Source organism: Watersipora subatra, chromosome 4 (assembly GCF_963576615.1).
Source record: "Watersipora subatra chromosome 4, tzWatSuba1.1, whole genome shotgun sequence".
NCBI lineage: Eukaryota > Metazoa > Bryozoa > Gymnolaemata > Cheilostomatida > Watersiporidae > Watersipora > Watersipora subatra.
The window spans coordinates 61,036,672-61,056,642 of record NC_088711.1 but is presented as its reverse complement, the minus strand read 5'-3'; the positions used below and the strand labels follow the sequence as shown (position 1 = coordinate 61,056,642).

The 19,971-nt window shown below is 36.3% G+C and overlaps 1 protein-coding gene across 3 annotated transcripts in view; it reads right to left on the bottom strand.

The window, feature by feature from the left end:
* Nucleotides 1–19,290, bottom strand: part of LOC137392955 (hepatocyte growth factor receptor-like) — a 53,417-nt gene extending 34,127 nt beyond the window's left edge. Inside the window, exons 1-3 of one of the 3 annotated variants that reach the window (XM_068079320.1) lie at nucleotides 19,016–19,290; nucleotides 16,720–16,764; nucleotides 14,606–14,715 (exon numbers count right to left, since the gene is read on the bottom strand). In XM_068079320.1, the coding sequence (XP_067935421.1) occupies nucleotides 14,606–14,715; nucleotides 16,720–16,764; nucleotides 19,016–19,169 (309 nt within the window). In that variant the 5' untranslated portion in view covers nucleotides 19,170–19,290. The remainder of the gene's footprint in view (nucleotides 1–14,605; nucleotides 14,716–16,719; nucleotides 16,765–19,015) is intronic. The other 2 variants (XM_068079324.1, XM_068079322.1) reach the window with 2 other exon arrangements.
* Between the last annotated feature and the right edge of the window lie 681 nt (nucleotides 19,291–19,971).

Sequence of the window (19,971 nt, the reverse complement as noted above, 5' to 3'; positions counted from 1 at the left end):
AGTCGCTAGTTACATCATGAAAGGTCTTTTTTGAGAATGTAGCAACCTGCCAACATATGTATGTTTTTTTTCTACGGATTGCATCGATAAGCTTGACTACTATATCTTCTGCCTGTAAAACTGGTAGTTATAACTAACTAAACCCATAGTCTCTGGCGCTCTGGTTTCTCACATATTCTCACAATGATCTGCATCCATTTTTAGTTTGTTATTTGCAGTAGTGATCATGCTGGGAGAGCAAGAAGACTCTATTTAGAGAAGCACCAATATGCTACTACATCAGCATATATATAGAGCTCCGTCAACCATGAGCTTGCATATTTATGAGGAAAACTTGGCAATGGCTAAAACTACCTATGCAACGCATCACAAGAACTTTGTTGTTGTCTTTACAACCCTTTCTCTCTCTCCCTCCCTCCCCCTCTCTCTAATAGCCAGTTAAGGTGACTGTCTACCGTTGTGGCTTAACATATAATAACAGGTCTGCAATCAACTCCATTACGAGCAGTCATCTATTATGGGTTTGTATTGATCTGCCTCCTTTTAAAATATCTCTTCACTACATCTATGTATCAGAGTCTAGGCTATCCTTGATTTCATCTACTATCACATAGTTGCGAGTATAGTCTGGGAGCCAGTCTTATTCCATTCTGTCTATATGGCCCAACCATCTCAGACTTTTTCCAATAAAAATACCAGCATTTTTACGTTTGTGATCTTGCCCTTCTACATGATGTCTATGATACCCCTCAAGCGTCTCATCATCACAGCTTGTAGTATCTTCACTTGAATATTAGGCCTCTGAATCGTATAAGAGAGTTGCCAGAACTACTACTCGATACGCTGTACACTTCACCCTGACTGAGACATGCTTGTTTTTCCAATCTCTGCTGGAGCTTGCCAAAAGCAGCAAGGATTTTGCCAATCATTGCTTGGGGCTCCTTTGCAGTCCCAGAAGTGTCAGATAAAGTGCTTCTAAAATAGGCGAAGTGTGTGGTTTTAATCAGTGGTCTCAATATTTAAAAAACATGGAATAGATCGTTTCAAAACTGTTTTTAATATACAACTGCGTATTCTTCAAGTTGTGCAAACTTTGAGCCCGATAGTTAACTAGCAAGCTCAAATACATTTACATATTTCTATGCCTTGATACAGCCAGCCCCTTGCATACATATGTCAAACATACTTCTATGCCTTGATACAGCCAGCCACTTGCATACATATGCCAACCATACTTCTATGCTTTGATACAGCCAGCCACTTGCATACATATGCCATACATACTTCTATGCCTTGATACAGCCAGCCACTTGCAAACATATGCCAAACTTCTTCTCTAACAGTGTCATAAAGCATGATATACCACTTTTCATAAGATCTAGTTGTAACAAATCATACAAATTGACCGACAGCTCTCGCCTGCTGACAATCAGTTGAAGTGGTAGAACTTCTCATAACTGTTGTACAATTCTTTCTACCTCAAAGGCTTTCGACAGCCATCATTCAGTAGTTGAGAAAGTTTAATACTCAACAACCTGCAACGCCTACTCACCGATTCCCTAAATACACCACAATTGTGACCTGGAACGTCCACGGCTATAGCGTATCATCTCTTTTTATTTGTCTAATTTAAAGCATTTAACTTAAGGGCTCATTAAATACTTCTGCATTCTTCAACAATGATCACAATCATGTAGTAAGTCACACTTGCCGAATGTCTATTTCACGCATGCTCTACAGTCTACCATGCGACTGAATGTCTTCAAACAGGCTGCCAATTCACTTCTCAGCTTAACAGCTGTGGTACAGAATTCATGTTGATGTTTACACTGTGGAATCTACTAAAACTATTTTGGCGCATAACAAAGAGTCAGTAACATGCCAGAGCATCAGCAACTTATCATTATTATCGAAGGCTTTAGTTTCCATCCTGCATAAAAAAACAGGAGCTCAGGTTCTGGTTGGTCTAATGCTTAAATTTTCTTTGAGAGAAAAGCTCTCCTAATAGCCTCAGCTCCTACATATCTGAGAATGTTTAACATATGTTCTATTGCATGGTGTTCACCCAACAAAGAAGACGTTTAAACAGAGAAATTAACTGGAATTATTCTATTAATCTTTCACCAATCTAACTAGAAATGAATGAGCTGTGTTCTAGGCAGCTATAAAGCTCCTCCAGCTGTATTGAAGAAGACCCATTGATACTGTATAATCTCCTGTGTATTTCAACACCTTTTCATGAAAGTATATTTGTTATATATCATCGTGATTACATTTTAATGAACAGTAATATATTATAAATTGTTCTACGCTCATAATGTTATGGCACCAAAAATGGAGTAAAAAACAATAAATAGTAAATATAATGAACTTATATTCAATGAAATCTAATTAAAAAAAACGTTTTGCTAGCATTTCAAATAGCTATTCCTTGCATAGCTCCGCGATACATATTTACGAATAGAATTGCCCTTATGTGTATTTTATTCACTATAAAGGATGCAGCATAGTGAGTAAATTCAGAAATGGAAGATGCGACTGTTCACCATGATGCTTTCAGCCAACTTCCTGTTTGCTTGAGTGTTAGGAAACCAACAATATTTTAATTATTGTTATGTTTCTGCACAGAAGCAATTAAATAGAGTATTAATTTAGAGAAATGGTTTATTGCACACTCCAGAGACAACTGATTTGATAACAGAAAACCCAAGTATTTATATGTTTGGTCATAGAAAAGCTTTGTAAAAAGCTACAAGCATTATTAATAGCTATAATGAGACAGTACTATATAATATTAGCTTGTATAAAGCTTTAGCTAAAAAGCATAATGTTTGTTGGCAAAGTACCAGTAATACTTGGCACTTGCATGACACCTCCTCACTAAGCTAAAGGTTCTTTCTGGTTCTCTTAGACCTTCGGGGTTTGTCTCTGCTATACTCATCTCCATCAGGTAGACGAGGGTTGCGTGGTCTTCTTCTAGACGGAGGTTGCTCTGTTACAGTTGTAGGGGCTGGTAGTTGTAGTTTTGTCTCCTCTGTTATATCAGGTTTATCTCCAGGGTCTTGATCTTCTTCTGTTGAGTATCTTGGTCTGAGTTGTTCAACATGTCTTCTCCAAGTAGGTCCCTTTGGTACCACTTTGACATTGAGACTACGAGTTCCATATATCTTAGTAACAATGGCTGGAACCCATCTAGGTTGTCTGTTGCGTCTAGGTCCATGATACAAGGCATAGCATGGTGCTCCAAGATTGTAGCTGTGTATCTTGCTAACTGTCTTTTCTGCCGATCGGTTGACTTCTCTGGATTGATGAAACTGTGCTATGTGTGCGGGTGATGGCAATAGGGTGTCAATCTTGCATCTCATCTGTCTTCCATTCAGCAGCTGACTGGGAGAGTATCCTGTAGGAAGTGGTGTCCTTCTATAGTGCATCAGGAACTGTTGTAGTGCAGATTTAGGTGAGAGTGACGATTTCTTCATGGCTTGTTTGAAGGATTGTACTAGTCTTTCAGCTGCGCCATTTGTAGCTGGATGGTAGGGTGCTCCAGTGAGGTGAACAATGCTTCTCTCTTGACACCACTGCTGAAACTCTCCTGAGGTGAAGCTGGTAGCATTGTCAGTGACTATGGTGTGAGGGTATCCAAAGTTTGCGAATATCTCCTCTAAGATGTCTGTGGTAGCTCTGGTAGAAGTAGATGACGTCCTGTGTATGCATGGATACTTTGAGTAGGCATCTATCATCACTAGCCATTGGCTGCCCATGAAGTTCACTGCATGATCTAAGTGAAGACGACTCCATGGCTTCTCAGGTAGCATCCAGGGATGTATAGGATACTTCTGTGGAAGCTTCTGGTGTTCAGCACAGGCAGTGCACTGTCGGCTTGTCTCCTCTATATCAGAGTCAATGCGAGGCCAATAGACAGCAGTTCGAGCTAGCTTCTTCATTCTTTCCATTCCAAAGTGTCCAAGGTGAAGGATCTTTAATACTTCCTGTTGTAACTTGACAGGAATGACTACTCTGTTGCCATATAGAAGACAACCTTCAGTGATAGAAAGTGAATCTGAGATCTTGTGGAAGAGTGACAGCTGAGTCTCCTTCATCTCTTTGTTACCAGGCCATCCTTCTGCTGTGTAGCGCATTACTGTGGCTAGTGTTGGGTCTTTCTTTGTCTCCTTTGCTAGAACATTGTAGTCTGTAGAGTTGAGCTGTTGTCCAATAGTGTGAATAGTGCATACTGTATCAACATCATCCTCATCTTCTCTTGCATCAAACTCTTTATCAGGTCCAACTGGCAGTCTTGAGAGGACATCTGCATTTTGATGATGCTGGGTAGATCTGTATTCTATGGTGTAGTCATACTGATTTAGTACCAGTGCCCATCTTGCTAGTCTGTTGGCTGCTAGAGCTGGAACTCCTTTGGTAGGTCCTAGAAGTGTGAGAAGAGGTCTGTGGTCAGTTACCAAGATAAACCGTCGACCATACAGGTACTGGTGATACTTCTTTAGAGCAAATATGATTGAGAGAGCTTCTTTTTGTATTTGTCCATATTTCCTCTGTGTGCTGGTCAGTGTTTTTGAAACATTGGCTATTGGTCTCTCACTTCCATCAGGATAACGATGAAATAGTACAGCTCCCAGTCCAGTTTCTGAAGCATCACATGAGATTCCAATGTCAAGATCTGGGTTGAAGTGTGCTAAGACACTATCAGTTGATAGCATATCTTTCAGTTTGTTGAAGCTCTTTTCTTGTTCAGTGCCCCACTTCCAGGTCTCTCCTTTGCGTGTCAGTTTGTGCAATGGTCCTGTGAGTTGTGCCAGATTGGGTATGAACTTGCTGTAGAATTGTGTAGCTCCTAAGAAAGATCTTAGCTGAGTTAAGTCTGTTGGGACTGGCATCTGTTGTACTGCATCTGCCTTCTTTCCTTTAGTGATTCCCTTTGAAGTGAGTTTGTGTCCCAGATACTCTACTGTAGGTTGAGCAAAACAGCACTTGTCTTTTCTACATCTGAGCCCTCTTTCTTCTAATCTTTGAAGAAGTCGACGTAAGTTTTGTAGATGGCTCTCTGCATTGGCTCCACTCACTAGTATATCATCTAGGTATACTGCTACTCCTGGGAGGTCTTGTGTCAGTTGCTCCATGATTTCTTGAAAATACCCTGGTGCTGAGCTTATGCCAAAGGGCAACCTCTTCTGTAGTAGTACTCCTCGGTGTGTTGATAGTGCTAGTCGTCGTTGACTTTCTGGTGCCAACAATATTTGATTGTAGGCATCTGCTAAATCAATCTTTGTGTAGCAATAGCCTCCACCTAGTTTTCTGATTAGATCTTCTGGTAGTGGGATAGGTTTCCTATGTGTTTCTAGCTGATTATTGATAGTCTTGGAGTAGTCTCCACATACTCTGATCTTCCCTGCAGCTTGACCTGTTGTAGATTTGCGTACAGGTACAACTGGTGTTCCATACTGGTTGAATTGAGTTGGTTCCCATATGCCTTTAGCTACACCTGCTTCGTATGCTTGGTTGAGCTCTTCTGTCAAGGCAATAGGAACTGGTCTGGGTCGGCAGAAGACTGGCTTTGTTGAAGGTTTGAAGTTTATCTCTAGTTCAAAGTTCTTGAGACATTCTAGCTCGTCTTTGAATATTTCTGGAAATTCTTTGCACATCTCCTTACACTTGATTTGTAACCTCCCATCTGGCTGGTTCTCTGTGATTGTTGATACAAGGTTCTGTTGTAGCTTGTCATCAATAGAGATGCCTAGTTGCTGTATAGCCGTTCTTCCTAGTAGGTTGAGATCTTGTACAGCACTAATCACAAATGGTAGTCTGACTTCTTTCTGTGCATCCAATTGGGCAGTTAGCTCACATCTGCCAAGCGTCTCTATGAGATGTCCTGAGGCTGATTTGTAGTTAACTGTAGTAGGTTTTAGGTTTGGCTTTCCTAGCTTCTCCCATATTGATTTACAGATGAAGTTGTCACATGCTCCAGTGTCCAGTTCAAGTGTGAAGTTGTCTCCCTCCAGTTTGATGTTTTCAGCAAGTTTCACCATCTTGGTTGATGTGCATTCTATCATCTTTACTGGTTTTTCTGCTGCAGATGATTTCTTTTTCTTGCATGCTCTTTCTATGTGACCTTGTTTAGAACAAAAGTTGCAGGTGGCTGCTTTGAATCTGCAGTCATCCGCTGTATGGTTAGTTCGGTCACATCTGTAGCATAGCTTTCCTTCCTTCTGCTTGTCAGGTGTAGAGTTGTTTTTCTGGATTGGTTTGTATCTTGATTTCTGTTGAGCAACCTTGTTGACTTTAGACGAGTTTCCATAAACTGTCTCTTTGGCAACTTTAGCTGCTTCTTCTGTTTCCTGTGCTACCTGTATAGCTTTGTTGAAGTTGAGTTCATTGTCCTTGACCTTGAAGAGAGATTTGAGAACTGCTTCATTGTTTACAGAGCAGATAAATCTTGTTCTGAGAGCCTCATCTAATGGATCTGTAATGTCTATGAAGGCACATGTAGTTGCATCTTGACGAATTCTGGCAGCTAACTCTTGAATAGTTTCTCCAGGTTTCCTCTGCATGTCACTCCAATACTTGTAACGCTCTCTAACAATGAAGCGCTTAGGGTCATACTGGTCTTTGAGAAATTCCAGTATTTCATCCATGTTGAGGTCGTTGATCTGCTTGGGTGTTGAAAGCTGAGCTGCCATATTACTAAGCTGCTTGTAGAGTGTAGGCTGTTGGTTGGTGAGAAAAGTGCCAGCAATCTTGTCTTGATGAATAGAATTTGCTGCAATGAATGTGTTGAATCTGTCTATGTAATCTGTTAGTAGCTCTGCTGTTGGGTCAAAACCTGGGAAGGCTGGAACAGCGGTTGCAGCTGTTTCTTGTTTCCGTTGTAGGTTTTGTAGTAGTAGCTCCATCAGTTTCTTATTCTCCTCCATTCTTTCATCTTGCTGACGTCTGTATTCCTCTTGTTGCTGCTTGAACTCCTCATGCTGCTGTTGTCTATGCTCTTCTTGCTGCTTTCTCTGCTCCTCTTGCTGCTTTCTCTGCTCCTCTTGCTGCTGTCTCTGGTCCTCCTGCTGCTTCTGCATTAGCTTGATCAGGTCTGCTACTTCTGCCATTGTAGTGGTGCAATTTTGAACAGTTACTCTTGTAATAAACTAGAACTTTTTGTATCGATTTTATCAATGATAAAATCTGAACAAAACTCTTTGTAACTGTTTAAAAGAGAAATCCTTGTCGCCAATTAGCTTCTGTTATGTTTCTGCACAGAAGCAATTAAATAGAGTATTAATTTAGAGAAATGGTTTATTGCACACTCCAGAGACAACTGATTTGATAACAGAAAACCCAAGTATTTATATGTTTGGTCATAGAAAAGCTTTGTAAAAAGCTACAAGCATTATTAATAGCTATAATGAGACAGTACTATATAATATTAGCTTGTATAAAGCTTTAGCTAAAAAGCATAATGTTTGTTGGCAAAGTACCAGTAATACTTGGCACTTGCATGACAATTATAAAACTTGTAAACATGCCATGATAGTGACACTTGTTGAGATCTGATTGGCTAAAATAATTTAAAATCACATGCTTTCCATAGCCTCTATTTTTACGTGTAATTTTCAGATGTAACTACAAGAGGCAGCAATAGCAAGGTTTCCAAGAGGTCTGTCTGTCTGTCTGTAAGAGACGAGACAAGCGGAGTCGTAAAAATGAGTTAAAATCATATGATTTCAGAAGAATGATTTATAAGAGCGACATCATCCTCTCTGTCAATTATGCAAGGGACGTCATCTGATAGTCCCGATGCAACGAAGCTAATTCGTGAAAGTGAGGGTGTAGAAAGTACTATATCAGAAGGAGACAATTGAACAAGTTCAGTATTGTGAGGAGCTATCTCTCTTCTTCCCTCCTTCAACCACTCCTATACAAACAGTAGATGTTTTAAAGTAAACTACGGCGAGTATATGAATAACTCAGAGTTGTCTCCTCGTCTTAACAGCCAACGGCTTGCTTAAGATAATAGCGCCCATTATTAATACGTCAATCAGCACGGCAACCAAAACGTGAGATGACTATTTACACTGAATTGCAAATACGATTGTCTCTCTTTCACTCGCTATAAATAGACTCCGAGGACAGCGCAGGTGAAGTTTCAACAACTTCTACAAAAACAACTATCATGTGGTTAGACTTGAGGATTAACCAGGATAAAGTTTTTCTAACAACGCATAATAAAAAGCCCTTGTTTCAATGGTGTTGGTACTGGTGGCATTTTCAATCACCAAACCAGTTATATAGTTTGTTTTATTAAAGGAAGGTTAACATTCGCTGCCAGAAGAAATGCTAAACTGTTACTAGCAAAAAGGGTGAATTGTATGAGAATGAATATCATATACTAATAAGAGTATAAATAATTTCTGATTTCTATCTTTTTATTTTTCATTTCCTTTTGACAAGTAATAAAAAACATAAGTTTTTAATGATTACCAATGCCAGTAAAAGATTATACATACAATAAAATATTTCTATAACTTTACTGCTGGCTCTAAGTGTATCAGTAGTTAGCCATGAATAGCAGAGTTCGATGAAATCACAGCACAGGTTTTTATTAGATAACTGCACAGGTATTAACTGAGAAAGCATCATATCACTGCAATGACTGCATGTGTGTTTATAACATTACCGCACAGATATGACATTACCATACAGGTGTCTGCGACATGACAAAGATGATAAAGATATATCAAACAAAACCACATACAAGTGCTTAGCCCGAAATTGAAAAAAAACATTCTCTGAGTTAGAAGAGATACATGTAGGTCGATGCAAAGCCTGCAAGTGTATCGAAAGTGCTGCATAAAAATTATATAATTCAGCTCCTCAGTCAAGAGAAGACGACTCACTCTCAGTCAATGTAAATCTCATTAATCAGCCAGTAGTTGATAGTGTAGTTCTGCCATGTTGTCAAACCAGGCAGCCGTATTTCTAGCTTGTCCAGGGTTCTTGGCTCAAAGTCCAGGGAAGTTAAACCTATATAGAGAATCCGGCTAAAACAAACCACATTCTGAATTATTTTCTAAATTCTCTTTTAGGTATATTTAATACCGCAATTCTTGATTTATCATTTAAAACTTACCTTGACCTTTTATTTTGATGCAAATTTGCAGCTCTTATTATATAGTTGTGTCAGATCCTATTGATATAAATGGTTTTTCACACAATTGTTGATTTTAAGATGTATATGATGGTTGATATATATATATATATATATATATATATATATATATATATATATATATATATATGTATATATATATATTTATAAATTTTGTATATATATGTATATATATATTATATATATAAATTATATATATATATATATTAACTAAATGCGGTGCAAAAGCATATAAAAAGAGAACTCTACACTAAAAACCTAAGAGATAATTAGTCAAGTATAGAATAATAGAAGAAATATTAAAAGTCAAGTAAACTTCTAGTAGAAGCGTTACAAATCTGCTTCGTGCGGTGAACTCTTCAGGCGGGGTTAGTTTTACCGCACCTGAAAAGCGCACCACACAAAACGGATTTACTTCACTCCTAATATTTCTTCTATTATATATATACTAGCTGTGCTACCCGGCATTGCCCGGGTAATAAAAAAGTCTTTGGTCAGAAAATTGATTTGTATTTAACATATAACAACATTACACACACACGCACACGCACACACACACATGCACACGCACACACACGCGCGCACGCACGCACACACACGCGCACGCACGCGCATCAGACAAAGACACAACAATATTTTATTTTTACCTAACATATCGTTGTACCAGTATCGTCGTATTCAGAGTTTTGATGGATAGCTGTTGGTGGAACAGTAACTTTTTTATACACACACTTCTATGCAAAAAGTGTTATTATTAATTCAACATATTCAGGACTTTTATTTTGTTTTCTCAGTTCGTATTAATTGTATCATTACCGAATAATATTTTATTGTAATCATAGTAAAACAGACTTATATTAAATATCACTTGTTAATTATTTCACATTTACATCTAAACTCTTTTATAGTTGTTTTATTTTTTTAAATTTATTTGACCTGCACAAAACATTTTCTTCATGATATGAAGTTTGAAAGTTACAGTTGTTTGACAAAGTTTGAAAACTTTCACAGTTGTTTGACAAAGTTTAAAAACCTTCACAGTTGTTTAAATATAATATAAATTATAATATATGGGTAATAATATAAATTATAAATGTATAATTAAATATTATATACTTAAATAATATAATACAAATTGTATAATATAATATATAATACATATATATTATATTATAATATAATATATATGTATTATATATTATATTATATAATTTGTATTATATTATTTAAGTATATAATATTTAATTATACATTTATAATTAATATAGTGTATTATAATAATATAATACACTATAATATAAATTATATATGTATATAATATATATTATATATTTATATATAAATATATAATATATATTTATATATTATATATAATATAAATATGTATGTATATATATTTATATATATATATAAATATATATATACATATTTTTGTTTACTTATATATATATAAAATTATAATATATATTATATAAAGAATATAATATTTTATATATATATAAAATCAGTAAAACAGACTATAACTTTAGATAATGCAGTTTAGTGTCTTAATGCAACCTTCTATACAATAAATAATCTAACACTGAATTTGGACAAAGGTTCAAATATACATGACTGAATGGGAATTAAAAAGGCCTTTATTAAAAAACTCTTGCGTTGTTCTGAAAACAGACTGACAGAGTAGAGACTCAATGCTGCAACTTGAAAGCAATAGCTGATATCAACGATAGCAACTGCCAACTAGTGATGCCATTTTGCACTTTTTTCCTTTCGAGTGCTTTAACTGTGATCATGTTTTATCAATTTTATTTTTGAAACATCCTGACAGTCAGATACACTCAAACATCGACAATATTAAAAATGATAAAAAATACCTACGTATAAACTCTAATAAAATCATTAAACATTTTGTGTAAGTTTATTTTTAAGCAAATATAATCATTAAAATCTTGACTAAAAGCCAGCTTTGCAGCAGATATTATTGTTGGAGACAGCTCCAATAGCACCAGAGAGAATAAGTTGGAGTAATAACTCCTACCAGCATGTTTCTCCCCAACACCAGCATCAAGTGGTATAATTGAACTAGTTATGTTTCACCTCATGTGATTTCTGTTTACCAGTCATATTGACGCTTCTCTCATGTCACCTAGTGTAATGTAATACATACTTTTGTATTTTATTAATTCTTTCAAGTTAAAACATTGAATTATAGAGAACTGACTCTTGCGATTCGATGTAGGTCTCACATAGTAGATCATCGGCTGGACATTCGGCAAGCTGGTAGACTTTGATCAACTGAAGAGTCTCGTTTCCTAGGGAGCCATATATGTCTATCTTGATTGGTATGGTGTCCACGACTAGTATCAGCGAATATACCTGCAGTAAAATGGTTAACGTGGGGTTTATATCTGAGGTACTTGGCAGCATTAGCTTTCTATGAGCAGTTGGGCTGTCTTTTTTATTTTCCTTTAAAAATGAATTTACACAAATTTCTGTTGCTTTTATCAGAAATATTGGTATTTTTCTTTAATTTGCAATTGTTTTTGATGTTTGAGGAGATCTGACTGCCAGGATGTTTCAAGATTAAAATCGACAAAACTTTATCGCGGTTAAAGTGTTCTGAATAAAGAACAGTGCCAAAATGACGGCACTAGTTGCTATCGTCGTTATAGCTGATATCGGATTTTGTGATCAAAGTGAAGCGTTACGCGTCTAATGGTTCTGTTGATACAATTATAGATGACATAATGATGAGGTCACACTCTTGTTTTATCTGAGTGTTTTAACCGTGATCGAGTTTTATCGATTTTAATTTTGAAATATGCTTGCAATCAGGTCACCTCAAACATCAAAAACAATCTTGAGTGATAATAAATTCTGACATTTTTAATAAAACTTACAAACATTCTGAGCAAGTTCAGTTTTAAATTGCAGTGATATTTCATCCATGTGAGCCACAGCCTGCTCACTGCTTGCTAACTGCATCTGCACCTTGGTTAGCCAACCTATTGGGCACACGGAGCTGTCATCAATGATTTTTATGATGAATTTTATAGCAATTGTCCTACTTAATACAAAAATAAACTTCAAATTCAGGAACTTACATTTTGCAATTGTGCATACAACACCTGTTCTACATTCAATTACGATCTGGAGTTGTTCTTACTAATAAAAATGATCTGATAGAAGCAAGTTGTAGTAACTAACTTTGGCTCTGAATGTTTGAGTCAGAAAATTAAACTAAAGGTTCACAGACTAGTTTAACATTAGGTACAGGTATGTGTCCTTTCTATTGTTCAACACTCTAGATATGTCCTAGGCTGCTTTACATCTCCTACCTCGACCAATGAGTGGTATCACTGCCCTTAGTACATGGATGGCGGTAATCATCTGCTCACCTCAGCTCACACTCACATCATGAGCTTAACTTCATCAATCTACTGCGTGGTTACCTAACTTTTCTAGTACAAAGCCTGTAATCCTATGGTAGTTTACAGCGTCTACTGCAGCGTCTCGTACTAAAAGATCTTTCGTCAGACTGGCCTATATGTGAGACTAACATCATACTATCGCTAGACCTACATATCAAAATGCTTGCTAAAAATCATGAGGAAACAATCGGTTTCGACAAAAATGAGTTTTTAAAAATTTGCTTTTTGCTACAAAGTTCAGGCAGCCTGCTGCTAGTTTCATGCAATCAGAAGTATGAGATTTATAAGCTGATAGCCTGATGTTTTAATTACTCCTTTTTTCAATCTGTACGTCGTGTAGAAATATTTATAGACAATGCAACATAATCCACATCAAGCTAGCTGAACCATTTCTAAGATTCAAACAGTTTACCTTACTATCATTACCTCTTCATCAATTCCTGTTAGTGTACTTGGAAGCTTGACAAAATGTTTAAGCTGCATGTATGATTTGCCTTCTCTATAACATGTTTACTCGTACTCTAGCCTGAGTGTTGCTATAAATGGTAGCAGGTTGTGAGTAGCTATCCTTGTGCTAATATATGTAAACATGTCTTTTCTGAAGCTGGTATCATTCTGTCAACAGCTTTGAACAAGTTAGTCTGCAGACGACCCAAGGACATGTTAGAGGACATGTAACATGTTTATAGAGTGGTACAATAGCACTGATTTTCATATAATAGGCATGAAGTAATTAACCTTAAAAGCACAAGCTAAAGCGAGACCTTGACAAGCAAGAGAAAAAGCCTTTGTGGCAATAATTTTATCTAAAAAGATAGATATCCCTAGGCATATGCTAGGAGTATTCATAACAAAAAAGGCGAGGTTAGAGGAAAAAACTCGGAGTTTCTGACTAGCAATAAACTGTTCAGGACACAGGCTAGTCGTTCTCATTTCCAAAGAACCAGCAGCAAGGAAATCTTAGAATTATTTTGTGACTCTACTGAAACCCTGAGTCATGCCAGGAACACCAGATTATTCCAATAGCAGGGTCAGTGGTTTGATGGCTCATGAGAAACAGTTCAAAAAATGAAACCTCCACATTATTGGTAGGAAGTTAGAGGTCGAGAGCTAAACAGCAGAGTACCATGTATTCGGGGCTGTCAGTCACCTGCCCCTAATACCTCACTCATCTCTACTAGTAACATGCCACCTAGATATACTAACCTTGAAGGAGACAGGAAAGTGTAACGTAATATTAGTTGATTCATTTAGTTCTATCTTATGGCCCCAGGCTACGTCATACTCTTCATCATGCAGAGTTGACCCATCACTGCTAATCAAATTGCTGAAGACTGTGGCCGAGCCTGGACATGACCTTCCCACTTGGTAACCTTCTGGACAGAAACTGTTTTCATTGTACTGTAAAATAATTAAGATATAATATGACTATTAGGCCATTTCGCTTTGCTTGAGTAATTAATATATTTTATATAAATTCTAGCCTAGCCTTTTCTTGCTGAGTACCCTAGGCTAGAACTGCCCAAAGATTTACGCTATCAGTAGCAGAGCAAAGATCTTCATTTTCCACTATAAAATAGCCACCAGTCTGCTAATACCCAATGCTCTTTGATGGCAAAAGATGTAACAGCTAGTGCTCAGTGCTTTCTGATGACAGCAAGTGACAACTAGCGCTTATTGCTTTGATAGCAGAAAGAATGTTAACTAACTAACAGGGAAAATAAACTAACAGGGAAATATATGATGTATGCGGAACTTAGCTACAGCTATTACAGTTATGCAACGCCATTCTTGGTCAGATGTTACTCAACTATGTTTATCACCAACATGTGTTTGGCAATCACCAGCATGCGCTTGACAACTACTGACATGTGCTTGCCAAACTTCTGTTGCACAAATTGCATGGCATCCATGGTCTTGATACAAGCTTTTGTTGCCAGAGTTTTACTTTGTAAAAAACATTTCCATGTATTGATCAGCAACTAAATGTGATTAAACTTACCGGAGTCGGAGTAGTAGATCTTAGGTCCTGGGTAGTGAAAATCTCCAAACAATGAAGACTTCCTGTTATTTCTATAGGCTCATCGCATGGTAGTGGGCCAAGGCTTTGGTCTATTACAGAAACATATATAAAATTTTAGAGAGTAAACTTTTGAATGTTTTTAACTGTCATAACTGGCTATATAAGTATATATATATATCTATATATATATATATGTACCTTATATAGGAATACCGACAGCATTCCATACACACACTAACAGCATATAGTCGAAAAATACTAGGCGAATTCTCAGCAGCCTTAATATTCGCAGCTTCAATATCTATAGAGTCTTTTTGCTTAATTTTTATATATTTTATAACTGAAATAATATAAACTGTCAACAAATATGGTCAATACTGACAGAGCAGCACTTGTACTTTTACCTCATCAACAGGTTGAATTTTAATATACATAATTTTCATACAATGTCAAAGGCATCACAACCTCCTCAAAAACACTGTGACTGTATTGCCCAGTATTAATATCTAATCACTCCAATAAACTTGTTTTTGACAGGCAACAAATTTAATTGTTTCACTGTTCAACTTATTTACTGATAATAACTATTATTAGTATAGCATTTAGTAGGTATTAGTATTGTATAGTTTTGCTGACATTCTTCAAACATCAACATAATGAGTAACCTTGACAGGTGCTTTAAGGGTAGACATACAGAAAAAGTGTCATGTGTGCACAATCATTCGTATTGACTTGCGGAGAACTGGACTTTTTATCGAGCTGTCGGAGGCGAAGTTGTCGCAAATGAACTAGTACTACAAGGTCACACGATTTAAAAGACTATGGTCATAAGTGTAATTTTAACTCTATTATGCTTTTTGCGACATTTTAAGCCATGGGTGAAGTCTTCGGAGATGCAAAAGGTCCAGCTTTATAGAGTACCAATCAGAGACTTGTAGAGTACTATTCAGAATCTTATAGAGTACTAATCAGAGACTTATAAAGTACTAGTCAGAGACTTATAGAGTAATAGTCAGAGTCTTATAGAGTACTAGTCAGGGACTTATAGAGTACTAGTCAGAGTCTTACAGAATAATAGTCAGAGCCTTATGGAGTTCCAGTCAGAACCTTAGAGAGCACTAGTCAGAGTCTTATAGAGTACCAATCAGAGACTTATAGAGTACTAGTCAGAGTTCTATAGAGTACTAGTCAGGGACTTATAGAGTCATAGTCAGAACCTTATGGAGTGACTTCAGCAAAATCAATCTCATTACAAAAAAATATTCATTTATAAATTCAGTATTAATATTCATAAATTTGCATTATGTTCAAGTACACCAAAATCAGAGTGTCGCACAACTTTAGCCTCACTCAGTTAAAAAACTTGCTTGTAGTGTATTTCCTAGAAGACATAAATACAGCTGCGATCTTAGCAGCCTTGCTACGCTGCCATGGAAAGACAACTCTTAAAGTATAGCCTAGAACCTGGACTTTCTTATTACATGTAAAAACTTCTCACTACTCTGTTTTAGGCATTAGGTCAGAATGCCAAATTAAGGCTGAACAGCAGCACATGTACAATGGTGAACTAACTTTTTACTACATCTGATAATACAACTGGCATTTCTGTGCCACTTCAGTTTTAGTCTTTAGTCTTATTAAAAGATGCACTCTCTTTTCAAAAGGGCCTCGACGACCAAAATCTTTTTAAGCGTAATCATTTGTCCACTTATTTCTTATGAAAGATGATTAAATTACCTTATTTTAGTTATCATTTATTTAACTTAATTTGAGGTTATGTTAAAACACTGCAATGCTTTTAGCAGTTTTACTTTATTGTGTGTATTTATTCTTTCGAACAAAACTATTTTTTTTCCAAATTCATGTGGTGTTAAACTGTCTTGACAAATATAGCCTGTGGTCATAAGAAAATCAAATCCACTGTATGATGGCGGACTAGATTACAAGGGCTCCTTACTTTTAGTTAACCGTTGAAATAAAAGGAAGGCATAGGCAGATGTGCGTGCATGTGTGCATGTGTGCATACGTGAGTTGCCCTAAAAGATGGAGTAACGCAGTGTATCAACCAGCAAATGTAAACAGAGAATACTCACCGACAGTGATGTTCGCTACCAATGCTGCATTCAGAGGCACTGCAGCTGAAATTCATAGAATCATAGTATAATAATAGAGTTACTTTGTCTCAATGTATAGTTGCAGTTTTATAACTGCATTCTTTCTTTAAAAACAGGCTTAGGTTTTTGAGTACTTTTATTGTTAGGCCAAAGAGGGCAGCTGTGGTGAACTGCCAAGCAACAGGTCAATGGTTTGACCCTTGCCACAGGTTGCTTTAAACCAGGAAAAAGCGCCAGCCCTTAAATCACTTCTATGTTCAAGCAGCCAGCCTTTGCAGAAAAACTTCAACACGTCAACAAAGCCCTCCCAAGAAGAACACCGTAAAACCTCTACTTGAACGCCATGGCGCTCTATTTTTTCAACCCCTCACCTATATTAAAACGATCAATCCTATTAGGTACGTTGCCACTAAAACTATGAAAACAAAGACAGAATTAATTGTTATTGATTCCACGACCAAACAAGAGCGGAATGATTGGTTAGGAGATTTATGATAAATGCACATGTGCACACAACTCACGAATATTATTCATTAACGGCCGTCGCAAACCCTTGTACCAAAATCTCATCAACAAGTTTAACCATTTTTCTGTAGAGTCGTTTAAGTATAATAATGATACAAAACACATATAAAGTTATTTAAATATATTACCAAACCTTTGAAAGGCTACCGAAATACTTTAAAACTAACCCATCTGATCGGATGACTCATAAATAGATTAATTCGGCCTAAAATCGAAAAATAAACTTGAGAAGCCTTTTTTAATCAAAGTTAAGACCGGCCAACAAAATGCCAATAAGGCCGTGCGACAAATAGTATAACCATTAAGTCGTCCAAATTTCACCAGAAAAACGTGCGCATTTCACCAGTCTATAGCATTGTCTAATTGCCCAAGGTTTCTGTAATAAACGTAGACTGTTTGAGGCGTAAACCGATTTACAGGTACGAAAATGTGGTACACAGTTTATCAGCCTACATTTTTTGTCCAATTACCGAAGGTTTTTTAAATTATCTAGAACATTAGCCAGATTTCTTTACATCTTATCTACAAGCTAGGGCCGAACTACAACGCCCCTTAGTGACAAGAACATTTCTTTATTTCACTCCAGTTTGCAGAAAACTTCCAGACGCGTGATTGCTAATGCTTGCTCTCTGTTACATATCGCTGTCAAAACCATTCTACATTCAACACAACCAACTTTCAAACTGTGTTTATTACACAGCAGCTTGCCATTTTACTTCTAATTTTGCATTTCAGAGTTATAATAAACTTATTTCCTTTTGTTAAATTACATACATTACAGTAGGTTAGGCCTACAGCTTTAATTAATATTGATTTTATTGTTGTAAAACATAGGTTTGAGATAGTAGTCTCTGTCAATTCCTGCTGACAACTACTTTTTCAACAACCAGCACTAACCTTTCTTTTTTCCATTACCACTTATTCCATTATCAGGTCGTGGGCTGTATGACAGAGGAATTTCTAATGTAATATTATTAGTATTTTTATAATTATTGGATGTATTGTTATAGTTTTTATAAAACTATTAGTACTATTTTGCTTACACTTTTCTACTGATCACTTTCTATCATGGGTTTGTGAAGACGGAATATTGTCAAAATGGCAGTCAATCAAAGGTGGCTGTCAAATAGAGGGTGGGTTAGAGACTTATAAAAGAGCAGCGCTGTATTTTTCAAACCCTTCTCCTATAGTGGTGCTCTATTAGAGGTGGTTTTTAAATAAAAGTAGCGTTAAAATAGAGATTTTACAGTAATGAAATGTTCAATCTACGCAATTGGAGAAGATTATTACATGGGAGTTCTGACTGCTTACTCTTCACTGAATGGTCTTATTTCATTCTGGTAGTTATCTCCACTTGCTGAGTGAAAGAGAAGTTTGTTAAATATTTATAAGATATTTTGGCAAGCTCTCCGTGTCATTTTCATAAAAGCAAAAATGATACTAATAGAAAGATTTTGCAAATAATTTATTAAAAAATAAAAAAATTCATAAAAGTACACATGCAACATTCAAAGTAGGCTAAACAGTAATTTATGACATAAATACAAAGCAAATACAATCCTTGTATAAACATTCCTTATTCACTGCATTTAACATAGCAAACTGACTCTCTTTCTTATATTATGGGTAATTACTTTATGCAATTGTATTTATGTTAAAATATATAAATAACATGTTTTAACTCTCTTTGCATATAGAAATAATGGCCTGAAATGAAATAAGCAACACCTTAGGAGGAGATAATACTTACAAAACAAGAAATATGGAATCACCTCTGCAGGATATTCAGATGGGTTCTCTGTCCCAAATAAAGCTGGTACACCATCGGCATTCCATATTACAGCTATTTCACTGAACAGAATCAGGACTACATTAAAAATGTTTTTACGGCAAACGTAGAGCATAATTTTAGTTTGTGACCTTCTAGCGACCTACACTCCACACTAACGACACCAGCTAAACAATATATGTAGTCCTTCCCAAAAGTATTATCAACTGAGTACATGTACCAACTTCCTAGTAGAACTGGCTGTTTTGTAATTGCGAATTATGTAAGATATTTTTTTATGGTTCGCTGAGCATTCTGGGATGTGGCTTCGGGTTGTTGTTATGGCAACCTAAGAACTAATCAACATTGTTGTTGCGATAGTATATTTAATTGCTACAATACTAAATGGGCTGGTCCAAATTCATGAAGTACAATAAGAATGTGCATCATGAGCTGACAAATGAAGACTGTGTTGAATTTATAGCGTGTGTTCCACAAACATTACTGAAAAATGTTATTATTCTTTTAATTGTTTTTCTGAAAAAGAAAACTTTTTGAGAAGAATTGCTAAAACCACACTCTGCTAGAGTAGGTGCAGCTGAAAAAACTAAGATTTTACCATAGCATTCTCTTGAAAAATGTTCAACTCGGACACATCACTAATTTGGAGTTATCTTATCAGAGTCACCCTCATGTTAGACAAGCAGAATACAATTTAAAGTGGTTTATACTTTGTAGGATGCATGATAATATTTACACTTTATAATATTTACACATGATAATAATATACACTTTAGACTTCACCCTGACTGAGACATGCTTGTTTTTCCAGTCTCTGCTGAAGCTTGCCAAGAGCAGAACTGATTTTGCCAATCATTGCTTGGGGCTCCTTTGCAGTCCCAGAAGTGTCAGATGCAGTGCTTCCAAAATAGGCGATG